The 25,499-nt window shown below is 37.6% G+C and overlaps 2 protein-coding genes across 3 annotated transcripts in view; both read right to left on the bottom strand.

The window, feature by feature from the left end:
- Window positions 1-4,749: 4,749 nt before the first annotated feature.
- LOC307123398 (uncharacterized protein) lies at window positions 4,750-14,156 on the bottom strand (the record flags this gene model as incomplete). Its single annotated transcript, XM_079811923.1, has 4 exons — window positions 4,750-4,860; window positions 13,329-13,432; window positions 13,533-13,835; window positions 14,048-14,156. 4 exons carry the CDS (start codon window positions 14,154-14,156, stop codon window positions 4,750-4,752), a joined length of 627 nt encoding a protein of 208 aa, XP_079668049.1.
- Window positions 14,157-22,130: 7,974 nt separating this feature from the next.
- Window positions 22,131-25,499, bottom strand: part of LOC307123689 (B-cell receptor CD22-like) — a 129,398-nt gene continuing 126,029 nt past the window's right edge. For both annotated transcript variants that reach the window (XM_079812332.1, XM_079812333.1), the window contains exons 7-11: window positions 24,685-24,945; window positions 24,507-24,606; window positions 24,324-24,369; window positions 23,937-24,208; window positions 22,131-23,801 (exon numbers count right to left, since the gene is read on the bottom strand). In XM_079812332.1, the coding sequence (XP_079668458.1) occupies window positions 23,768-23,801; window positions 23,937-24,208; window positions 24,324-24,369; window positions 24,507-24,606; window positions 24,685-24,945 (713 nt within the window). In that variant the 3' untranslated portion in view covers window positions 22,131-23,767. The remainder of the gene's footprint in view (window positions 23,802-23,936; window positions 24,209-24,323; window positions 24,370-24,506; window positions 24,607-24,684; window positions 24,946-25,499) is intronic.

The raw sequence follows: 25,499 nt of genomic DNA, 5'->3' as shown, positions 1-25,499 counted from the left end.
ACACTTCTTAAGTGTTACTTTTAACACCCTGTAGTGTGGACACATATGTAGGAGTACTGAGGAGTGTTAATTTAACGGATTTTGCTGTGTAGAATGTTTTTTAGAATGTTTTCTGTCTATTGACATCAATGCATAGAGAATATCATAGAGCCTAATAATACTGGACAAAAAGGAAGTGATTAATGGGACTTTCCGTATGAGAATGATGGATCTATTTTTTTTATTAGTGTGTAAACAGTTTAAACATACCTTTGGACAAATTCAAGAGTGCTTGAGGCCTCTTTAGGATACTGCAAGTTGATGTCGTTCCATGGACATCATCCACTTGTCCGCATAGTGTCTCTCCTGAAATGCATTACAATATGATAACTAAAAGAGAACTAGAAAGCTGCACGACATAAACACACACAAGTGGCGATGTTGGCATGATGAGCAAAACATTTACCCGATTTAAATTTGGCTGCTACTCCCTTCAAAGTAGTCTCCTTGTGCAGCGATATACAGTTCTCAGTGCTCCTGGCTCGGTTGGAACGCTCCCTGGAAGCCTCGCTATTTAAGCCTATCCAGCACCGTCTGAGACGTGTTTTACATCTTCTCTACTGTGTCAAAATGGTGACCGTTTTAATTTTTGAAAACTTGCGTGTTTTCCACACGCTGTGAGCATGTGTGTTGTTATGTTGGAGCATGCTGTATACGCTTTGATACTATTAAATAATGCATGTTCCAGAGAGCGTTTAAACTGAGGCAGAAGCACTGGGAGCTGTGCATCACTGGACAACGAGATTACTTCAAATGGGATAGTGGCCAAAGTTAAATCAGGTATATTTTAGCTTTTTATAGTCACAGCCTCAATACTTTGATTTTACCTCATAATTATTTTTCGCATCTACAACGGCAATGTGCCAGAATTCCAGCACAGTGCTATTAAACAAAATAAGGGATGAATATACCTAGCACAATTAAGCAAGGTGCACTGGGCAGGGTCTCTCTCTGGATATCAGCAGCTGTGGCATTGGGCTAGGGAGTAAAAATGTAAACATTACAAAAGGTATTACAATTTACACAACAAATTCCAATTACTATTATTTTAATATTCCATACAGTATGCCAGGCAGCCATATATAATTTGAGACAAAGCTCTGGTTCAGAAATAATTGACAACAAATCCGTGTCTGAAATAATCCAGCTAGGAGCCGGTGTTACAGCTGCTGCTCAGTTTGTCTTCTTTACGTTAGTATAGGATTCCTTCGGTGTTGACCGTTCAGGACCGCGGTGAAGGATAGAGTAAGAACTAAGAAGACGTGAACTTCACCGCGGTTAGTTCAGGAGGTTTCTACCGGGAGCGAGCGAGTCGAGGCGAGCTAATGTTAGTAACGGGACCTAACGCTAATGTCACGGAAATATACCAAACGAAACAAACAGCACTCACTCAGATCACCGGTATTAATATATCCATAGTCTTATCAAATAAATTTCATGTTACATACCTGAGATGTTCCTTCTTCCAAAAATGGTTAAAGTCTTCTGGTACCGACCGTTGGCCGGCTGGCCGCGTAAATTTTAAAATTCAAACAGCAGCGATCCCACAATGCTTTGCGGTGGCTGTAAAAGAACGCTTCTACAGTGTAGTTACAGTAATATTACAGGACTGACCAAAAATTTCCCATCATGCATTTGCATTTACAGGAAAACCGTGAATACAATACATTGTTGTTAAATTTATTGTAAAAATTACATCAATTGCTAACAGTGTAGCTTTTCTTTGGATGTTATAACTGTGTGTGTGAAACACAAGCAGCGTTGTGATTTTACAGCAAGTGATTATCATTTTTTCATATAATCCAAAATATTTAATAAACATTATTCTGATCAAAAGACTTTCAAATAAATTAATTTAAAACACAGACATCAATAATCAGCCTGTGAGTCTCAACAATGGTGACAATAATAAAGCATGTTGCAGTGGCTACCACCAATCACAACTCATTAATGGATCCCATCATGCATTGCGGTATGAATAAATTATGATCTGAATTGTCTATGTAATTTACTTTTCCTAATTGAATATTCTGCTCGTCACCATTGTTGAGATGCATAGCCTAAAATAAAGACTTTTTTTAAAAAACAACTTTTAAGAAATCCTTTATATTATATCTAAAATTTGGTATATTTATGCAGAATCAAAGTTATGCTGTAAACAACAACATAAATCGAAAACATAGTTCAAATGATGATTGTCATAATATAACCAACAGATCACTTTTTATCTTTGTTCTTCTGGCAGTTATAACTCAGATACAGCAGCCAAACAAAATCTAAAGTTAATAACATAAGGGTCAAGAGCCCAACTAAAGCAAACACCCATCCCCATAACGGTGGCTTACAATTTGAGATTTTCTCCTTCAGAGATTCTGCTTGTTATCATCAGGTGTCTTCAATAATGCTCAATCATCACTAAATAAATCACTTAATTATCTCATTACCTTCAACACTCTTGAGTGGACTCATATACACTCCCAGGAGTGTTAATTTAACACTGGAGTTTTTGCTGTGTACAAAGAGCCGTAGTTAACTGACAAGCTGAGCCATATCGCATTAATTATCGCTGGCGATACGTCCACGATATTAATGCGATATGGCTCAGCTTGTCAGTTAACTGCGGCTCTTTGTAGTAAATGCCGCTCCATCTGAAAGCAGGTGAAGGCGATTTACTACTAATCAATTAACCGGCTTTACTGATGAGATGCGCATAACAATCTCACGATATATATAGCGCCCAGCCCTACTTTGCAATTACAAATGGAAAATATGTCCATAATTTGAACTAGTTTTTAACCTTGAGGTTCCATGAACGTCTATATCGGACGTGCAGAACACGTCAAAAACAGACGTCATAAAAACTTTCATTCTGGCTCCTCAGAGGACGTCTTTTCAACGTATGCCTCTAGGGGCAAAGACATTGAAAAGACGTCTTTTGGATATAACTTTGCTCCTAACTTCTTACTATAAGGACATGATCCATTCTACAAAGATTTCATTCAGCTCATCTGTTGGATTATACACAAACAAACGAAAAGATATCAAGCACGGTGCCTTTTCATTCACTGATTCAATAGTTACATAATTATATGAACTGGGAGTGATATACATGCATAATGGTCAAGTGTATCGGTTGTAGACACACTAACAAGCTATGTTGTTGAAGGCTATTTGAATGCAAGTCCAATAATCAATGATTTGGTGCAGTTCATATGCAACAAAGTTTCTGTGAGTTTCTTTGTAGGGTTTTAGCTGTGTCATGCAGAGTTAATTTACAGGTCATTGATAAGACAGCAATCTGGTATGTTTCTTTGTCTTTTGATCACACAGAGTCTTTTGTTCTCTTTGGGGTTGCTCAGAGTTAGTGGGGCAATAAAGTAAGTTGTGTCAGCCTGAGGCAGAATGGAGCCTACACAGCAAAAACTCCAGAGTTAAATGAACTCTCCTGGGAGTATATGTGAGACCACACTTAACACTGAAGCAGCGTTATAGTTAAGTAGATAATTAATTGACTAATTGAGTGATGATTGGCCATTATTGAAGACACCTGATGTCAACGAGCAGAATCACCAAATTATAAAAATCAAACATTTTGAAACAGTGTTTGCTTTACTTTTGACTTGACCCTTGACTTTTTAATTTTATATTTTGTTTGGCGCTGTAATTGAGTTGTAACAGCCAGACAAGCAATGATAAAAGCGGATTGCTTGGTGTTGGTTATGTTTTGATTGAATCACTAACCTCATTTAGAGCCTAGTCTCTGAGTTGGGTTTATCTTGTTGATTATAACATAAGATCCAGCATATTCAATATAACTCTAAGGATTTCTTAAAAGTTGTTCTGATAAAAAAAAAAAAAAATTCTTTTAGGCACATGCAAAGCAAGAATCAGTGTAGGAATCTCAACAATGGTGACAAACAGCTCGTAAAGCTAATGATTTATTCATGCAGCAATGAATGATGGGAGCCATGGAAGAATTTTTGATTGATGCTCCAGAATGCACTGAAACATGCTTTTTGATGGTCACCACTGTTGAGATTCTCAGGCTGATTCTTGATGTCTATGAAAAGGTTTTTTTTTTTTTTTTTATCAAAACAACTTTTAAGAAAACCTTTGGATTAAGTTGAAAATGCTTGATTTTATCCTTTGGAATCACAAGGCTGGTAAAAAAGTCAATGGTCAAGATCCAAACTAAATCAAACACAGATCACCATAATGGTGACTTAAGAATTGCGGTGTTCTCCTTTGGCGATTCTGCTTGTTATCATCAGGTGTTTGTCACTAATGGCCAATCATCACTCAATTAATCAATTAATTATCTCATTAACTGTAACCCCTTCAGTGTTACTTTAACACTCTTATTTTAACACTTTAAAACTCTTGAGTGTGGTCTCACATATACTCCCAGGAGAGTTAATTTAACACTGGAGTTTTTACTGTGTACGTCTCTCTGATGATAGATGGTTGTTTTCCTGGGGTCTGGAATTGAATTGGGCTTTGTGTGGAATTATTTCTGATCGAATCATCAAGAAGATTCATCCATGTCTACACCCACAATTCCTACATAATTGACTTTGATTATTTAATATCCATACAAATACCATACAAATTCATATATGTAATCTCTGGAACAAAAATGGGATTAAATGGGTTAACTATAATAATATGAAAGGTATTCACTGATATGTTTGTGTGTTTTCTCTGTGTTTGTCAGGAGGAAGCAGGCGTTTGGTGTTGATGACAGTGTGTCTCGGGCTCATTTGTGTTGTTCTGCTGGTCTTCATCATACTGCGGCTCATCACCATCACAGCAGAGAGAGATCTGTTAAAGAGTTACAAGAACACAGTTGAAGAGTTCAACCACACTATCAACAGCTTACAGGACAATTACACTGATCTAATGACTGAAAAACACCAACTGAAGAACAACTTCAGCTCTTTGAGTCAGAAGAAACTGGAGTTAGAAAGAAAAGTCATATCTTTGAGTGAGGAACTGATGAGAGAATTGTCTAAACAAGGTTAGTACAAATCTGTTTTGTCTAAAATAGTTTTTTGTAGTTTATCTTTACTGTATACCGTTTTGAAAAGTGTTTATGTATAAAACTATGTATGGTCTAGGGTTTTTTGTCATGTCCAGTGAGTTGAAGAGCTGGTCTGAGAGCAGGCAGTACTGCAGGGATCGAGGAGCTGATCTGATCATTATCAACACTGAAGAGAAGCAGGTGAGTTTGTGTGAGTGACTGTTAATGAATGAGAGGAATCACACTAACTCCTGTTTTTATTCACACAGAGGTTCATATCTTCATTCATCAAGGACCGAGTGTGGATTGGTTTGACTGACATTGAGAACGAGGGCAACATGAAATGGGTGGATAATTCAACACTGAAACAAGGGTAAGTGATAAAACACTCACAGAAAACCATGTATTTAGGCCTATTTGTTTTAGTCTTTTTAATTCTCTTTTTTTATTATTATTATTTTTTACAAAAACATCAAAACCTCCAGAAAATTGCTGAAGACAGCATTTCCACAAACACAACCCAGCCAGCACAGTCATGTGGGGCCCATATGGGCGTCACCTGGGCTGTCTAACTGGGGCCCAGCCAGTTTTGTCCTCAGTTTCTATGTAGGCCCCACATGGGCTAGCCCAGATGAACTGAACACTGCTCAGTGTGCACACTACAGGCTGTTAAATGTAACTGAATCAGTGTTGGAGTTAATGAGATAATTAAGTGATTAATAGAGTAATGACTGAATATTACTGAAGACTCCTGATGATAACAAGCAGAATCACTGAAGGACAGAGAAACACAACAGACTTCAGACACAACTTCACAAAAGCATTATCAGCTTCCCTTTTGACCTATTAGATTGACTTTCTGTCATCTTAGTTCTTATTGATAATTAACAGAGGTTTAGATATTGAAGTTGTATTGAAAATAAGAGTTGGTTTGATGTCACCATCATTGTGATTAGTGTTTTCTTTGGTTGGCCCGTTTGACGACTTTTTAATGTTAGTGATCCTCTGGCTGCTGTGATTGAGTTTGCTATGGCAAGAAAAGCACGAGAAAACACAATCAGATGCTGTCGGCTGCTTGATGATAAGAATATAATTATCATGAAGAAGCTTATTTCACTGACCTCATGAGTTTAGCAAGAGCTATAGAATACTATTAACTTGTTTTATTGTGATTCTAGAAAAAAGAAGCCAGTCTGGTTTTAATCAGAAGAGCTGAAGAAGTTTTAAATGATATTGAACACAAAGCACTTTGAACTCCAGCGATATTAACTCACACACAGACATCAAGAATCAGTCTATAAGTCTCAACCATGGTGACATGCTTCATGCCGCCATGGATGAGTTTTACATGATGCACCCAGAATGCATTGTGGCATGAATCATGAGATTCATAGACTGATTATTGATGTCTGTCTGTAATTCTCGCAGGAGTTCAAAGTGCTTAATGTGTAATGTGTTAATAAACCGGAGAACAAACCTTATGTACATGCTTGAAAATCATTTACTTTATCTGATGAAAACACTGCTGGATCTCCTGCTGTAGAGACAAAAAGCTACTATAATCCATGACTCTCAGGAGATCAGCAAATAAAGCCACTGTATGATAATAACGCCTGTATCATCAACAACAAACCAACATCGTACACTTTCTCTTGCTGTTGTCATTATAACAAACAAATACAGCAACCAGAATTGTTTCATTTTTTTTTATTTTTATGAAACAGTCAACTAAAGCAAATACTGATCACCATAATGGTAACTTTAGTACTTTCAATACAACTTCAATATCTAAACCTCTGTTAATTATCAATAAGAACTAAGATGACAGAAAGTCAATCTAATAGGTCAAAAGGGAAGCTGATAATGCTTTTGTGAAGTTGTGTCTGAAGTCTGTTGTGTTTCTCTGTCCTTCAGTGATTCTGCTTGTTATCATCAGGAGTCTTCAGTAATATTCAGTCATTACTCTATTAATCACTTAATTATCTCATTAACTCCAACACTGATTCAGTTACATTTAACAGCCTGTAGTGTGCACACTGAGCAGTGTTCAGTTCATCTGGGCTAGCCCATGTGGGGCCTACATGACTGTGCTGGCTGGGAAGCAGCAAACCGCAAAGGTTTATAAATAAAATCGTTTTCTTTAACATTTCTGCACTTTCACTTCTGCTTTAAGTTCAATCTTGAAACTTGTCAGTGCAGTACTGTGAGTGTTGTTAATTTATGATTTATTTATTTATTGTGGGTGACATTCCTAATTTGTTAGGTGCTGAATGGATAAAAACTTGAAAATCTGACATATTTTATTCAGGTTTTGGGCTGAAGGTGAGCCGAATAACTGTGGTAGAGATGAGGACTGCATTGAACTGAATCCTGACAAACACACCCTGAAAAACTGGAATGATCTCCCATGCTCTGAGAAGAGAAAAGGGATTTGTGAGAAATAGGGATCATCCTCCCAGCAGGCACAGTATGTCAATGTGACGTCAGAAAGACGTTGGACTGACGTTGGATTAGTTTAACTAATCCAACGTCAGTCAGATGTCATATTTTGGTTGAAAATGAAAATCGGGTTGACGTCTAAACCCAACGTTTGTTTGACGTCAAGCGCCAACGTTAGACAGACGTTTAATTTTGGTTGGAATAAGCACTGCACTGTAAAAAAACTAAACTTAAAAAATGGTTAAATGTGTGGCAGAACATTAAATCTCTGAAGATCTCAGCAGAGGAGGATTAAACAACTCCACAAACAGCATTACCAGCTTCACACATTACTAACCAGACTGACTTTATTTCTGTCAGACGTCTACAGAAGCTCTTATTGAGAATTAACAGAGATTTAGATGTTGATGTTTTATTGAAAATAATAGTTTTGTTTGAAGTTACCATTATGGTGATCAGTGTTTACTTTAGTTGGGTAGTTTGACTCTTGACTTTAAAACATTAGTTGTTCTCTGGCTACTGTAACTGTGATTTTTATGGCAAGAAAAGCACAAGAAAATATGATCAAATGATATCGTCTTACTTGATAATAAAAATGTGATCATCATATAATGGTCTATTTCACTGTCACTCTCATCCAGAACCTAATCTTTTGATGCATGATCATTTTGTATTATTAATAATAGCAAGCCTGTAATTTTAAATTGTCCACTAAACATTTTGATCTCCAGCAACTGTTAGACTCACTCAGAAATCAATAATCCGCATATGAATCTCAACAATGGTGACGTGCTTAATGCCACGATGCATTATGGGAGCCATAGACTAGTTTTGTATGAAGCACCCAGAATGCATTGCGGCATGAAGCATGTCACTGTTATTGAGATTCATACGCTGATTCTTTAATGTCACAGTATATTACAATCAAAAATGAGAAATGAATAACATGATATCTAAACAAATAATAGACTCTGAATATGATCAGTGAATCAAAAACTACATGACCCACTGAGCAAAGGCGTATGTTGAAAAGACGTCCACTGAGGAGCCAGAATGAAAGTTTTTATGACGTCTGTTTTTGACGTGTTCTGCACGTCCGATATAGACGTTCATGGAACCTCAAGGTTAAAAACTAGTTCAAATTGTGGACATTTTTTTCCATTTATAATTGCAAAGCAACTCACAGACAGTGTGTGTTTGTCCAGAAATCATGAAAATAAAAGAAACTTAGCTCACACCTTTAGACACTTTAGAAAACTTAGCTTCTGTAATTCACACATCTTTGGATGGTGAGAGAATCGTGGGATTCAATCCAGGATCTTCTTGCTGTGAGGAGACAGTGTTTCCCACTGAGACACTGGAGCTGCCCTTAATCACAGACATAAGACACACTTTGACTATTTCTGTCAGACGTCTACAGAAGCTCTTACTGAGAATTAACAGAGCTTTAGATGTTGATGTTTATGGTTAAAGTCACCAATGTGGTGGGAAGCGTTTGCTTTAGTTGGGCTCTTGGTTCCCGTAGTTGAGTTAGCTTTTCTTTGACTGCTGTAACTGTGTGTGAAACACAATACTTATGGCTGAGAAAGCAAAGATAAAGTGACTTCAGGTGTTGTCAGCTTCTTGTTGATGATTAAATCATCAGAAGTCTAGAATCTGATTTTGTGCTTTTGAGTTTTATGTCCTTGTTTGGCAAATAATAATTTGTTTATATACTATAACCTTGTGAATCCACTGTCGGGACTAATAGCAATAAAATAATCACTTATCCTGAAAGATGATAAAACCGCATGTGCACATTGTTTTGAGAAAATATTTCACGTAGTCACACACAGACATCAAGATTTTGCGTATGATTCACAACAACGGTGACAATCATAACAAAAAAAACTTTATGCTGCAATGCATGATGGGTAGCTTCAAAGTACAAAACTCATGCTTGATTGTCACCGTTGTTGTGAATCATATGCAAAATCTTGATGTCTGTGTGTGACTATGAGAAATATTATCTCAAAACAATGTGCGCCTGCTGTTTTAACATCTAAAGCTCTGTTAATTCTCAGTAAGAGCTTCTGTAGACGTCTGACAGAAATAGTCAAAGTGTGTCTTATGTCTGTGATTAAGGGCAGCTCCAGTGTCTCAGTGGGAAACACTGTCTCCTCACAGCAAGAAGATCCTGGATTGAATCCCACGATTCTCTCACGATCCAAAGATGTGTGAATTACAGATGCTAAAGTGTCTAAAGGTGTGAGATAAGTTTCTTTTATTTTCATGATTTCTGGACAAACACACACTGTCTGTGAGTTGCTTTGCAATTACAAATGGAAAATATGTCCACAATGAGCACATTTGAACTAGTTTTTAACCTTGAGGTTCCATGAACGTCTATATCGGACGTGCAGAACACGTCAGAAACAGACGTCATAAAAACTTTCATTCTGGCTCCTCAGTGGACGTCTTTTCAACGTACTTCTCTAGGGGCAAAGACATTGAAAAGACGTGGGAAAAGTGACCAAAATCTCATGATTTTTAAAACTGTGTGTCGTCACCTGGATGATCCACGGCTGTGTGTGTGTGTGTTGTGATGGTGGTTCGGGAGTCCCTTGTTTGTCCTGAGCAGTTAAACTGACCAACGTTCTTCAGAAAAAAATCATCAAGCAGCATTAATTATATATTACGGTGACGCATTGCTGCCATGTACATATTATTTTTTTTACTCAATTATGTCATAATAACGAGATCTTATGTCGTTTTAACTACATATTTTCTCGTAACAACGAGATCTTATGTCGTTAAAACAACATATTTTTCTCGTTAAAACAACATATATTTTCTCCTAATAAGGACATGTGTTGTACAGTAATGTCTACAAAATATGTCTGTATCCACATTAGAGAATTAATTTAGCCCATGTGCATTTGTCACACTTCCATGTCTGAAAAGCAGAAGCAAGCTCAGAGTAAAATAGACTCTTCCGCTGCCTGTATCAGTGGCAGTGCCCATAGCACAAAAGTATTGCAAATTATTGATGTAGCCTGCAGTTCATAACAGCCACGGGTAACAGGTGCACTCTAAAAAGAGATGTGTGAAAAAACAACACACTGAGTGTGTTGATGGTATTTTGACACATGTTGTGTAGATATAACACACAATGTGTGTTAAATGTTACTCTGGATGAACGTCAGTGGGTGTTTTGGCAGCCAATCACATCATGCCTCTTTTTCAATGTCTTTTTCAATGTCTTTTTCAAATGTTTTCTCCGCTTTTCACTTGTTATCACTGACCAGACTGACTTTATTTCTGTCAGACAGAAGCTCTTATTGAGATGAACAGGATTTGAGTTGATGATTCAGTGAATGTTTCATCTGAAGTCTCCAGAATCGTGATTAGTGGCTCCTTTATTTGAGCTCTTGACCCTTGACTCTTTCACATCAGTTTTTCTCTGTTTGCTGTGACTGTGTGTTTATTTTGCACGTCTGAAGCAGCACAACTAACCATGAGAAAACGATGATCAGAAGATAATGTTATCATCGCATACATTTGCTGAGCTCAGGCAAGTGTTTGATATCTGAAACTTTACTGTAAAAAATATTTTGCGCTGTTAATAATTATTTTATAATATTGTTGTCATTATCTGCACATTTGTTTTTAGATACACAGTGCACATAGGATGTTCTAGTCTATGGTGTCACACAGGCACACACACATATCAAGAATCAGCTCATGAATCTCAATAATGGTGACAAACCAAAAGCTTCATCCCGCAATGCATTCTGGGAGTCACCATAGTACAAAACTCATCCATGACTCCCAGCATGCACTGCAGGATGAAGCGTTTGTCACCATTGTTGCGATTCATGATCTGATTCTTGATGTGTGTGTGTTGGAGAGTATCTGCTGCAGCTCTAAACTTTCTGAAAACATTGAATTTGTATTTTTTTAAGAATTCATTCTGCACTGCTGGACATCATGGACTAACTTCACAAAACTTTTATAGCTAACAGCACATAAATAAAGTAAATGTATACCATCCATTTCATCATAAACTGGATCAGATCTTGAGATTATGACTTGATCAAGAAACTTCTGATCGTTTTTTCTTTCATGCCATAACAAACATATTTGATTAAAAGGCAGTTACAGCAGCAAGAGGAGAATTATAAGACAAGTAAAGGGTCAAGAGCTCAAATAAAGGAGCCACTGATCACGATTCTGGAGACTTCAGATGAAACATTCAATGAACCATCAACATCTAAACCTCTGTTCATCTCAATAAGAGCTGGTGTGTGTAGATTCATGATGTCTAAAACATCCAGGAAATACAATAAACAGTCACACACTCTTTATTAAACGTCAATGGACTAAACACAAGTTAACAATACGTGTCAGTGTTCATCCAAACACAAAGTAACTCTGGCAAATACACACATACAGTCACATGTAACACACATCTGACACACGTTGTGTAACTATAACACATTATTGTGTAAAAGGTTTCAACACACTTCTGTGTAAGAGGAATAACACATTAGTTGAGTTACAGGTAACACAGAGATGTGTTAAAGAAAACGACACAGGTTGTGTGTTAAATTTTACGCAACATGTGTTGTCCCTGAGCACACACACTACATGTGTTAAAATCTACACAACATGTGTTAAAATCTACGCAACATGTGTTGTCCCTGAGCACACACACTACATGTGTTAAAATCTACACAACATGTGTTAAAATCTACGCAACATGTGTTGTCCCTGAGCACACACACTACATGTGTTAAAATCTACACAACATGTGTTGTCCCTGAGCACACACACTACATGTGTTAAAATCTACACAACATGTGTTAAAATCTACACAACATGTGTTGTCCCTGAGCACACACACTACATGTGTTAAAATCTACACAACATGTGTTGTCCCTGAGCACACACACTACATGTGTTAAAATCTACACAACATGTGTTGTCCCTGAGAACACACACACACAATATGTGTTAAAATCTACACAACTTGTGTTGTCCCTGAGCACACACACTACATGTGTTAAAATCTACACAAAATGTGTTGTCCCTGAGCACACACACTACATGTGTTAAAACTGACACAACATGAGTCAATTTTTAACACATCTGGTTGTGTTGTTCTCAACACATCATGTTATAAAGCGCGACACACACCATCATTGTGCATTGTATGCAGTGTTTATGTTCTCAAACAAACAGGCCTGAGTAAATAAAAGTTATTTATATAGAATGTTTTATCAGTTGCTACATTTTAATTTAATTCAAAGTGCAAACTCTGTTAACTGTTATCTCTTCATGATCTTTTCTCAAAAGCGGCATCGATGTGGTGTTGAAGTGTGAATAATTGAGTTTATAGAGTCATAGAGTTTGAAACATTGTACTTTGTGTGCACATGCGTTCTGTACTCGACTATTGATTAAATGCTTAATAATTTAGTTTCACTTTATTTTTAAAATTACATCTGAGTATGTGATTACCTGACACAATTTGTGTGTTAAAATGACTTACACATTAATCGAGTTAAATTTGACACAACATGTGTTGTCCCTGAGCACACTCACTACATGTGTTAAAACTAACACAACATGTGTCATTTTTAACACATCTCTTTTTAGAGTGTACATTTGCAGTCTTTTTCTGATATTAGTTGACTGTCAGAAGACAAGAACTGTTATATGAAAGATGTTTGTTATCATATTATTATCTCATTTATTTTCCAAGCAGTGTTAAAACGTTATAATAACTGTCAGTATATTAATTCTTAACAAAATTGCCTTGAACTGTTTCTGTTTGCCACTGAACTCACCTGCTTCTCTTCAGTGTTGATAATGATCAGATCAGCTCCTCGATCCCTGCAGTACTGCCTGCTCTCAGACCAGCTCTTCAACTCACTGGACATGACAAAAAACCCTAGACCATACATAGTTTTATACATAAACACTTTTCAAAACGGTATACAGTAAAGATAAACTACAAAAAACTATTTTAGACAAAACAGATTTGTACTAACCTTGTTTAGACAATTCTCTCATCAGTTCCTCACTCAAAGATGTGACTTTTCTTTCTAACTCCATTTTCTTCTGACTCAAAGAGCTGAAGTTGTTCTTCAGTTGGTGTTTTTCAGTCATTAGATCAGTGTAATTGTCCTGTAAGCTGTTGATAGTGTGGTTGAACTCTTCAACTGTGTTCTTGTAACTCTTTACCAGGTCTCTCTCTGCTGTGATGGTGATGAGCCGCAGTATGATGAAGACCAGCAGAACAACACAAATGAGCCCGAGACACACAGTCATCAACACCAAACGCCTGCTTCCTCCTGACAAACACAGAGAAAACACACACATAGCAATTAACAATTCACTGCATATTTTTTTTACAAAAATGTTTATTCCTCAATTAATACAAAAGAAAAAGCAGAAACATGGACACATTGTTCTTTGAAAAAAGATTGAAATTCTAAGTAATAATTCTCATTTCCTCAAACATCATGTGACACCATTTCTACTTCAAATGAAGCTATCTACTTACTGCTCTTTTGAGCTTTTCCTTCATCTTGGCTGTGATTCTGTGTTTGAGGTCCAGTTGTGTTCTTAATATCATCGTTTTCAACATTTTCATAAATGTCCTCTAAATCCATTATTCGCTCTTATGTCTGACAGCAAGCGCTCACAGATGAGTTGTGGTTAAATGATAGTCATGGCTTCTTTTAAATACTGCTAACCACAGGAAATGGCTTGGTTTAGACACAATGAAACTCTCTGCATAGACTCAAACGCCTTTAAACAGGACTAACTTGACCTTTGCATTGATGGCAATAAATTGGAAGGGATTGAATAATGTTTTTAAACTGGGACAGAGAGGATGATGGTGGGACAAACAGAGATACCTTGAATTTTTATAGCTATTAAGCACAAGTAGGTGACAACAGGATATGAACATTGGCATTTACTCACTGTAAATATAGGGATGGGTATGTGTACAGTAAATTCCCCGGTGTTGAATTAACACCGCTCGGTGTTCATATGGGAACCACCAACAGGGTGTTAAAGTAACACTGAAGCAGTGTTAGAGTTAATAAGATACTTAAGTGATTAATTGAGTGATGATTGTTTGATTATTGAAGACACCTGATGATAATGAGCAGAATCACTGAAGGACAGAGAAACACAACTACAGCCACAGCTTATGATGACATCAACTGAAAAGACATTAAATCTCTCTTATTATAAACCAGACTGCCTTTATTTCTGTCATTTGTCTACAGTTCTTTTTGAGAATTAACAGAGGTTTAGAGGTTGATGCTTTATGGAAATTGTTTGGTCATCATTATGGAGATTAGTGTCTATTTTAGTTGGGCAGTTTGACTTGGCATTTTACGTCAGTTTGTGATCGTAGTAACAGAGTTTACTGGAACACATACTTTGTTGCAAAGGAAGACATAAACATAAATTATCAGGTGAAATAGTTATCATCATAAAGAATTTTTTTTCACCATAAATGCTTAACTGCCCCAGATCAGTCATCCTAAATTTTGATTTTTAGATACATTTAGGGGGGAAAAATTGTTTGCTCACACAGACATCAAGAATCATCATATGAATCTCAACAATGGTGACATGCTGCAATGCATGCTGGGAGTCATGAGTGTTATACTATGATGATTATATATCCCAGCATGCATTGCAGTATGAAGCATGTCACCGTCATTGAGATTAATATGCGGATTAATGATGTTTGTGTGGGTGTGCCTAAAGTGTTTTTCTTCACAATGTATTTAAATAACAAAAAGCAGAATATTTGATATCTGGCAAGAAAGGATTGCTGGTGAAAATCTACTAATAACAATTTGACAATTCTATTTTTTATGTGTCAAGTATCAGTTTTCTTTATGATGTTGAAAGATATATCATATGACTATCTTTGTTTGTGGCTTCTTTATGTGGCAAATGATGTGTTTGAGTAAACACTGTTACAAATACCACAAACTGACATCAAAAGCCAAGAGTCAAACTGCCCAACTAAATGAAACACTGATTCCTATAATGGTGACCAAATATTTTCAATAAAACATCAACCTCTAAAACCTCTGTTAATTCTCAATTAGAACTTCTGTAGATGTCAGAAATAAAGTCAGTCTGGTTTGTAATAAGAGAGATTTAATGTCTTCAGTTGATTTCATCTAAGGCTGTGGCTGAAGTCAGTTGTAGTTCTTGTGTTTCTCTTTCCTTCAGTGATTCTGCTCATTATCATCAGGTGTCTTCAATAATCAAACAATCATCACTCAATGAATCACTTAAGTATCTCATTAACTCTAACACTGCTTCAGTGTTACTTTAACACCCTGGTGGTGGTTCCCATATGAACACCGAGCGGTGTTAATTCAACACCGGGGAATTTACTGTGTGTTCTGCAATTTATTCACTAAGATGGTTCGAAAAAATATAATTGTCACAATTTGTGGCTGAGCATGAAGCGCACGACGAAGGAGTCAAATGAAATAGTCTTTAATTCTAACATTAATTACAATGAATAGGAGAATAAATTGCAGATAACTTAGATGTTAAAAAATACAGGGAAAAAGACTGAAAGACTGAAACTGAGGGCTTAAGGCAAACAAAGAAGCAAACAAGATAGTTAATGAGGTGATTTACAAGGCACAGGTGAAAGGGTCAGGGGCTGGAACCCTCACTGGACTCTGGTAAGGGGCTGGAGTTGATGAATGTGCGGCCCAAAACACAAATAAAGAGTAAGGACAACCGCCTCAATCCCACTGGGGCAGACCGGAAGGGCAGTTTCAGGAATTTCTCACTGGAGCGTACTGGGGAGTTTCTCTCATTGGACAACACGATCTCATGACAATGCGTATCAATAGTACGAGTGTGCAATCTCGTGGATTGTATACAGCAAAATGAGTTTTGGCGTGCATATGCTACGCAGTTTTTCGTGTGCATATGATTTGCACTTTATGGCGTGCATATGACACGCTTTTGGGTAGGGTGGGGGTGGGGGTGGTGGTTTTGTATGTATAATATGCCATAAAGTGCGTATTATATGCACGTGAAAAACGGAGTACCATATGCACGCCAAAACTAATTTTGGTGTATACATTCCACAAAATTGCACACTCGTATTATTTATACGCATTTTCATGAGATCGGGCTCCATTGGAGTGGACTGGGGAATTTCTTTCACTGAAACAGACTCAGGAATATTCTCTCACTGGAACTGACTCAGAAACGTCACTCACTGGAACAGACAACTCAGGGATAGCTTCCTCTACTGTATAAGATGATCCACAAAACCATAAAACATCAATATTTTTCAAAGAACATGTTGTTGTAGCCGCTGGAATTTGTTGATGAGGACAATCATCCAATCCACACAAAAATACCCACTGAGAAAAGTTATGTCCAAAAGATGTCTTTTCAATGTCTTTGCCCCTAGAGGCGTACGTTGAAAAGACGTCCACTGAGGAGCCAGAATGAAAGTTTTTATGACGTCTGTTTTTGATGTGTTCTGCACGTCCGATATAGACGTTCATGGAACCTCAAGGTTAAAAACTAGTTCAAATTGTGGACATATTTTCCATTTGTAATTGCAAAGCAACTCACAGACAGTGTGTGTTTGTCCAGAAATCATGAAATAAAAGAAACTTAGCTCACACCTTTAGACACTTTAGCATCTGTAATTCACACATCTTTGGATCGTGAGAGAATCGTGGGATTCAATCCAGGATCTTCTTGCTGTGAGGAGACAGTGTTTCCCACTGAGACACTGGTGCTGCCCTTAATCACAGACATAAGACACACTTTGACTATTTCTGTCAGACGTCTACAGAAGCTCTTACTGAGAATTAACAGAGCTTTAGATGTTGATGTTTATGTTTCATTTGAAGTCACCATTGTGGTGGGAAGCGTTTGCTTTAGTTGGGCTCTTGGTTCCTGTACTTCAGTTAGCTTTTCTTTGACTGCTGTAACTGTGTGTGTGAAACACAATAGTTATGGTTGAGAAAGCAAAGATAAAGTGACTTCAGGTGTTGTCAGCTCCTTGTTGATGACTAAATCATCAGAAGTCTAGAATCTGATTTTGTGCTTTTGAGTTTTGTGTTCGTGTTTGGCAAATAATCATTTGTTTTTATACTATAACCTTGTGAATCCACTGTTTTGGGACTAATAGCAATAAAATAATACTTATCCTGAAAGATGATAAAACAGAATGTGCACATTGTTTTGAGAAAATATTTCACAGTCACACGCAGACATCAAGATTTTGCATATGATTCACAACAACGGTGACAATCATAACAACAAAAACTTCATGCTGCAATGCATGATGGGTAGCTTCATAGTACAAAACTCATGCTTGATTGTCACCGTTGTTGTGAATCATATGCAAAATCTTGATGTCTGTGTGTGACTATGAGAAATATTTTTTATTTTCTGTTTGTTCTATTTGTATTTTCTATAGAAACTATTTGTACCAGGAACTTTTTTCCCAGGAACTTTTTCTCCCCCAGACCTGCTACTTTCTGCGTTTCCACCGCGGTCTAAAGTACCGGGGAGATTAGGTAAATTAGTCCGGTGACGTGGGAATGCGCGCGGCTGCTCCTCCCAGTCACCGACGGACATGAATCACTTTTGCGCGATACTGTCTGCAACAATAACACGTGGAGAAGATGCAAGCAGCGCTGCTTTTGCTGGTTATGTATACACATTACCAACACTGCTTATTTAAACGTGCACTTTCACCTGGTTTGACCATTTTAATGCAAAATGGGATGATGGGCAATCCAAAATCTGAATGTGTTGTAATAGCTCAATTCCAAAATATTTTCTATAAAAGGATAATGAGGTCAGTCATTCATGACAGATGTGTGAAAAGTTAATTGAATGAAAACAATAGACTGAATTAAGCGGTTGAAAGATTAGGTACTAGACTGCAAGTATTTTATTTTTTATCACAATAACATCTCTTAGCATTCACAAAAAAAAAAAAAATCACATGACTAGTATTACAATATGCTTCATTAAATGCATCATTTTAGAGACTTCTTCCTCAAATTTGAAATGAAGCAGGACCACACGTATGGCTTCACTTAAGTTGTGGTTATAAGTTATTATACTACATTCACATAGTTATACATTTAAAAATATAATATTTGGGTTTTCTAGATATGTTTATGTGCATATTCAGAAAGACTTGCGAGCAGCAGCCCTTTTATTTGCTTCCAACACTACAATTAGAAAGTGGTTATATAGTTAGAATGTGGAAATTAAAAAGACAGTGACATTTTACACATTTGACTTTATTTTAGACAGATTAGTTCTTACAAAATTAAAATAAGTGTGCAAAGACAAATAAATTACTAGAACAATAAAATGAAATTATAAAATGTGAAAACAATATAAAAAAGTGTATTTTTCAGTAACCTGTCCAAGAGCTGTGCCAACACGTACAATATATAAAGTACAAATGTGGTAGAGCAAATGCTTCATTCAAGCGGCTGGTCATTGTGGCTACTTCTTGAACAACTGGACAAACTGTCCAAGAACAGACCGAAACCCGGTCTGAAAGTCCCTCTGCTGCCGTCAGCTTTCTTCCGCTTCTGACTGGTGGAATGCCAACTCTTGCCTCCTCATCTCTTCTCGGCCTGGCTCTCCAGTAACAGCTGCATATATTGGTCAGTTCTTGTCCATGCTGCAGGGTTAGCATCCTCCATGTCCCTCAGTGCATCAAGAAAAGTCAGTCCCTTTTCCTTTTCCCTAAGTAGAAAAATTGCACAGAAACACTTGGAAATTAATACACAAGGCAACCATGAAACAATAGAAACCATCAATTAATTATTTAGTGTTTTCACTACAAATAATGAACAATTGCTTGCCCAGCTTGAACAATGCCCAGTGTGCAATTTCTATCATTGGCAATTTAAGTTTACAATTAAAAACAACAAAACTACTCAAAACCATTATGGATTACACATCAGTTTTTAAATATATACACATTTTGTCAGCTTTATACCTCTGGCATGTGTGTGTTTCGGCAGGAGACACGGGACGAGGGCTAACGTGTACTGGTGACCGTGGGGGAAAACACGCTAGTCTCCGTTGCCTGCAATTCATCAGGGCCACCCGTTACGTTTGAAAAAGCACGTTGAAAAAAGTTACTGCAACGTTACACTGCAACGAGTTTAATAGATGATACCAAGATGAGATATTTACCTTCAACCCACTCGGATTCCGGGATGGTTTCCAACAACGCACTAGCCGAGTCTTTCGTTACCGCTGCCCTAGAAAAGGACGGTCTGTCCCAACAACGCATCCAGGCGGTCATGCCACTTGTTGATACGCTGGTCGGAACCGCTCCGGTTGTTATGATCCTTTAATTTCTTGTAATCTTGTCTTAATTTCTTTAACTTCTCTCTGCACTGTTTTCCAGTGTGACTGGAACCGAGTCGATATCTTCAGGTAACGTTATACCTTTTCATTGTGGGTTGCCGTTTCCAGTTCCCGCTGGATGTCCTCCTCCGCATATATGCTCAAAGCCTGAACCTAGTCGTCGGTTGAATTTTTTTGTTGAACTCCATTGTTGCAAAGAAAATATTTACTGAACGCAGAACCCACCTCGCAAAAAACTTGTAAAAATGGCGGTGGGGAAAAAAATGCTGCGAGAGCTCAACCAATCAGCATGTTCAGCGCCCAAGTCCCACCCCCGAAAGTTCCCGACCTTTTCAAAAGTACCACCTCGCAAGCAGGGCCGTTTGGAGGGGGAAATATTTACCCGGAACTTCATTTAGACCCTAGTTCCTGCGGTCGAAACACACCGAGTTCCCCCCCAAAGTTCCTGGTTCCGGGGGAAAGTTCCTGCGGTGGAAACGCGGCTTAACACTGAATCAGTGTTAAAGTTAATGAGATAATTGAGAGATTAATTAAGTGATGATTGGCCATTAGTGATGAACACCTGATGATAATGAGTAGAATCACTGAAGGAAAGAGAAAAAGAAAAACACAAGAACTACGACTGACTATAAAAAAGACATTAAATCTCTGAAGATCTCAGCAGAGGAGGATTAAACAACTCCACAAACAGCATTACCAGCTTCACACATTACTAACCAGACTGACTTTATTTCTGTCAGAAGTCTACAGAAGCTCTTATTGAGAATTAACAGATTTTTTGTTTGATTTTGTTGTGAAAATTTTTTGTTTTTAATTTGACCATCATGGTGATTAGTGTTTTCTTTAGTTGGGCAGTTTGATTACTTTTTTAACATTAGTGTTTCTCTGGCTGCTGTAACTGAGTTTGCTATGGCAAGAAAAGCAAGAGTAAACACAATCAGATGCTGTCGGCTGCTCGATGATGAGAATATGATCATTGTATAGTGATTTAATTCATCGATTTTATGACTGAGTATGAGCAATATACTATTAACTTTTTTTTATTATGATTCTAGAAAAGAATCAACATGGTTTTAATCGGAAAAGCTGAATTACTTTTGTAACAGATTGTACAGTAATCATTTCTAACTTCTGCAAGACTTACTCACACACAGACATCAAGAATCTGCCTATGAATCTCAACAATGGTGACATGCTTCAAGCCAAAATGCATTCTGGGAGCCATGAATGAGTTTTGCGTGATGCACCCAGAATGCATTGCGGCATGTCACCATTGTTGAGATTCATAGGCTGATTCTTGATGTCTGTGTGTGAGTAATACTTGCAGGAGTTAGAAGTGCTTATTGTGTGATGTGTTAGTAAACCAGATTATAAAAATTATGTAAACATCTTTTGATTATTGTTTAGTTTATCTGATTGAAAACGTTGCTGGATCTTCTGCCCTAGAGTCACAAGGCTACTGTAATCAATGACTCTCAGGAGATCAGCAAATAAGGCCATTATATGATGATAACAACTGTATCATAAACAACAAGCATCAAGTTTCTCTTGTCGTTCTCATTGTATCGAACAGCTACAGCAGCCAGAGAAAAACACTTATGCAAACAAGTTAAGGGTCAAGAGCCCAACTAAAGCAAACACTGATCACAATAATGGTAACTTCAAACAACTTTTATTTTCAATAAAACATCAACATCTAAACCTCAATAAGAGCTTCTGTAGACGTCTGACAGAAATAAAGTCAGTCTGGTTAGTAATGTGTGAAGCTGGTAATGCTGTTTGTGGAGTTGTTTAATCCTCCTCTGCTGAGATCTTCAGAGATTTAATGTCTTTTTTGTTGTCAGTCGTAGTTCTTGTGTTTTTCTTTTTTCTCTTTTTTTCAGTGATTCTGCTCATTATCATCAGGTGTCATCACTAATGGTCAATCACCACTTAATTAATCTCTTAATTATCTCATTAACTTTAACACTGATTCGGTGTTACTTTAACACTCTGTAGAGTGGGACCATATGTGCTCTGAGCAGTGTTAATTTAACACTGGGGATTTTACTGTGTAGCTGGGAATTATTATAACTTGGCTAGGCCATTTATAGGCAATTAGAACAAAGTAGACTGGTTTAAAGATTGGAATTATCAACATAAATATTGTTTTGTGAACCTAGTCCTGACAGCTCTGAAATATTAATAACTCACCACAGTGATTTAAACAAGGCAAACACGGTTTGGAAGATGGTTTTATGATGTACTCATTATTTTAATTTTGTTACATTTGAAAAAAAAAATTACATAGTAAACAGTGTAGCTTTAAATTTAATAATATCATTGCAAAATATATTATTACAGTGTTAATAAAAAATATTAAGAAGAATAAAATACCCAGCACTTTACAGTAATGAGAGTGTTTGGTGTAAAATGTGCTAAATTGTCATCACAATGATGTCATAATAAGACTTTCCGGCAATTCTTAGATTTAATGTATTTAGCGATAAAATAACACAGTATGACGAGAGAAGAGGAAACATCTGTTCTACATTGACTGTACAAAGCGAGAGCTAAAAGACCTTTGACTATTATGCAGCGTTCACACCAAACGCGAATAGAGCGTCTGGCGCGAGTGATTTCAATGTTAAGTCAATGGAAAGGCGCGTTGACGCGCGTCTGGAGGTCTCGTGGCGCGGAAGGCGCGTTTCGCGCGGCGCGAAGGACGCAAATCCGCCTCATTCGCGCGTCCAGTTCGCGCGAATGACGCGAATTGAGCGTCTTGCGCGATAAGCGCGTTACAGCGGATGGTGCTTTTGTGCATTCACACGTTTGAAGCGAATTCGCGTCTGACGCCCGAGTTGAAAATTTTGAACTTTGGCATCAATTCGCGCCGCGTTAACCAATCAGGAGCCTACTTGCTGCTGTCACGTGGTAAAGTGACGTGTATGAGAAACCCTGCATAAATACAAATTAGTAATATTGTGTCACAAAGTGTAGTTTTAAGACTTTTTCAGGTGGGAATGTAGTTGTTTAAAGCTCAAATCTGTGGTTTATTTATAAAGAGAGAGCCTATTTAAAAAAATTATCTTGTGTTTTTGGAGTTGTGAGATCCAGGCTATCACCGGGCAATCACTGCTCATAACCCCGGCGAAGGCAGCCTTTCCTCGGCCAGTCCTTCTGGCGTCTGCCGCTGGCTCTGATGTCCTGTAGTGGTTCGTTTTGTGTAGATCTAACGGCCGAGCTTTGCTCTCATGAATCTATAATTTGTTGTCTGCCAAATCGTTTTGACTGAGGGCAAGTTTCATAACTTTATATTTTAAGGATATTTAAACATACATGCAGTGAAGATAATGTAGGAGTTGCCTGGACCACATTTGTGTGGCTATTAATGCTTAATATATATTTTTAATGAAAATGAAAAGAGGCAGAGTGGTGTTTTATGACATATTTCTCCTGGAGTGCCTTGAACGCGCGTCAATTTCGCTTCCAGCGCTCGATTTCTACGCGCGTCCAATTCTCTGCGGACGCGCGAATGCATTCAAAATGTTCGCGCGTGAAACTAGACGCGGTAGACGTGATTTTGACGCTCAATTCGCTTTTGGTGTGAACGCAGCATTACAGGTATCAGTGCGTTTGTGTGTGTGTGTGTGTGCTCGTGTGCGTTTGCTTGTCATACTGGCAATCAATTCAGATCGTTATAAAAAAGCTGATTATAAAGCGAAATCCATTCATATCTCAACAGTAAAACATTCCCATAAATGTGTAAATAGATCAAATCATGAGGAGCGGGAGATGGGAACATGACCTGGGCTGGACTCAAATCCGGGTCTCCTGTCAGCATCAACAGGAAGTGGCTCCGACCACATGCTCTTTACTTGACAGCGCTGTAGATCGACTCCTCAGGTCTGAGGAGAAATTACACAAACATGTTCATGTGGCATTTCAGGAGGTGACAATCCATCCTCTCAACAACACAAAAGCAAGAGCTCTGATAAAGCACTGGATGTGTTTTATTTGGGTTCTGATGAATCGTTTCTCACCTGTTGGCGTCAGACGGATGATGCGCCTCGATGCTCTGACAGTCGTACTCTTCATTCTTCTTCATGTCTTTGTTCTTGAAGTGATGGACACTGGCATACTGAACCTCTTCACCATCTGCAGAGTCTTTATCTGTTTGTTCTCTCCCAGAGCGTGCGGGTTTCTTTGCTTTAATGTTGGTGTACAGATCATCCCTCTGATTGGCTGATACCAGTGAATACAGTGGAACGTCATTGGTCGAAGCCGTTTCTGCTGATCTGCCAGAGCGATCCTCCTGCAGTTTTATCAGATAAGATATCACGCAGATATATCAACAGTTTGTAAATCTTATATTTTCTAGTTAAATATAATATTCATGTCATTGTAGATTCAGGTATTATCAAACTTGCCTGATTTTGTCTGATAACTTCAGCTTCACCGTCTCTCCTCTTCTTCCTGGAGAAAAATGTTTTTGTTAGAAAGTACTGAAAAGTAATTTATTGTAAGAAATAGTTAATATTTTTTATTAAGTACAAAAAAATGTGCATTAATATTTATTTTTGAAAAAAATGTAATGCTCAACATTCACTCACTTTATGAACACAATGATGATAATGATGATGATGATGAAGATGATGAAGATCAATCCCGCCACGAGGCCAGAAACTGTGTGCAGAGCCGCTCTCTGAACCCCTGAAACAAGATCATCATGAAGATCATTTCACACGAGAGACAGATGAAACTGAAAGAGTGTGTGTTTATAGGAAATACCTTTAACAGAGAGTGAAACAGACGCTGATCTCTGAGATCCGTATTTATTCTGAGCCTCACAGTAGAAGCGTCCACTGGAACTGGAGTTAAAGCTGGAGATGCTGAAACTCTGTCCAGATCCAACAGCTGAGGTTTGATCCTCCTTAAACCAGCTGAAGTTCAGAGCCGGAGGGTTTGAGTCACTGATGCAGCTCAGAGTCACTGAATCTCCCTCCACTATTACAGACCGACTGACCCACACTGAGACGCTCTTTGGAGGATCTACAGGAAATATATATAAAACATGAATATAATTATTATTTAATGCCATGACCTTCCATTATCATTATTAAATTACTGAAGTTTAACTGTAAGTATAGATCAAAATAGTGATGAAAAAGGTACAAATCTACATCTGAACTGGTGCAAAATTAATAAAACAATATTACATTTTCAGATTTATATCAACCCAAGAATAAGATTTATAAAAAGGATCATTAAACACAGATTCATACTTTACATTCATTTTGAATAATACACAGTAAATTCCCCGGTGTTGAATTAACACCGCTCAGTGTTCATATGGGAACCACCAGCAGGTGTTAAAGTAACACTGAAGCAGTGTTAGAGTTAATGAGATACTTAAGTGATTAATTGAGTGATGATTGTTTGATTATTGAAGACACCTGATGATAATGAGCAGAATCACTGAAGGAAAGAGAAACACAAGAACTACAACTGACTTCAGCCACAGCCTTAGATGAAATCAACTGAAGACATTAAATCTCTCTTATTACAAACCAGACTGACTTTATTTCTGACATCTACAGAAGTTC

The sequence above is a fragment of the Gobio gobio genome (genome assembly GCF_949357685.1).
Source record: "Gobio gobio genome assembly, chromosome: 3".
NCBI classification, from domain to species: domain Eukaryota; kingdom Metazoa; phylum Chordata; class Actinopteri; order Cypriniformes; family Gobionidae; genus Gobio; species Gobio gobio.
This window is presented reverse-complemented; position numbering and strand designations above follow the sequence as displayed.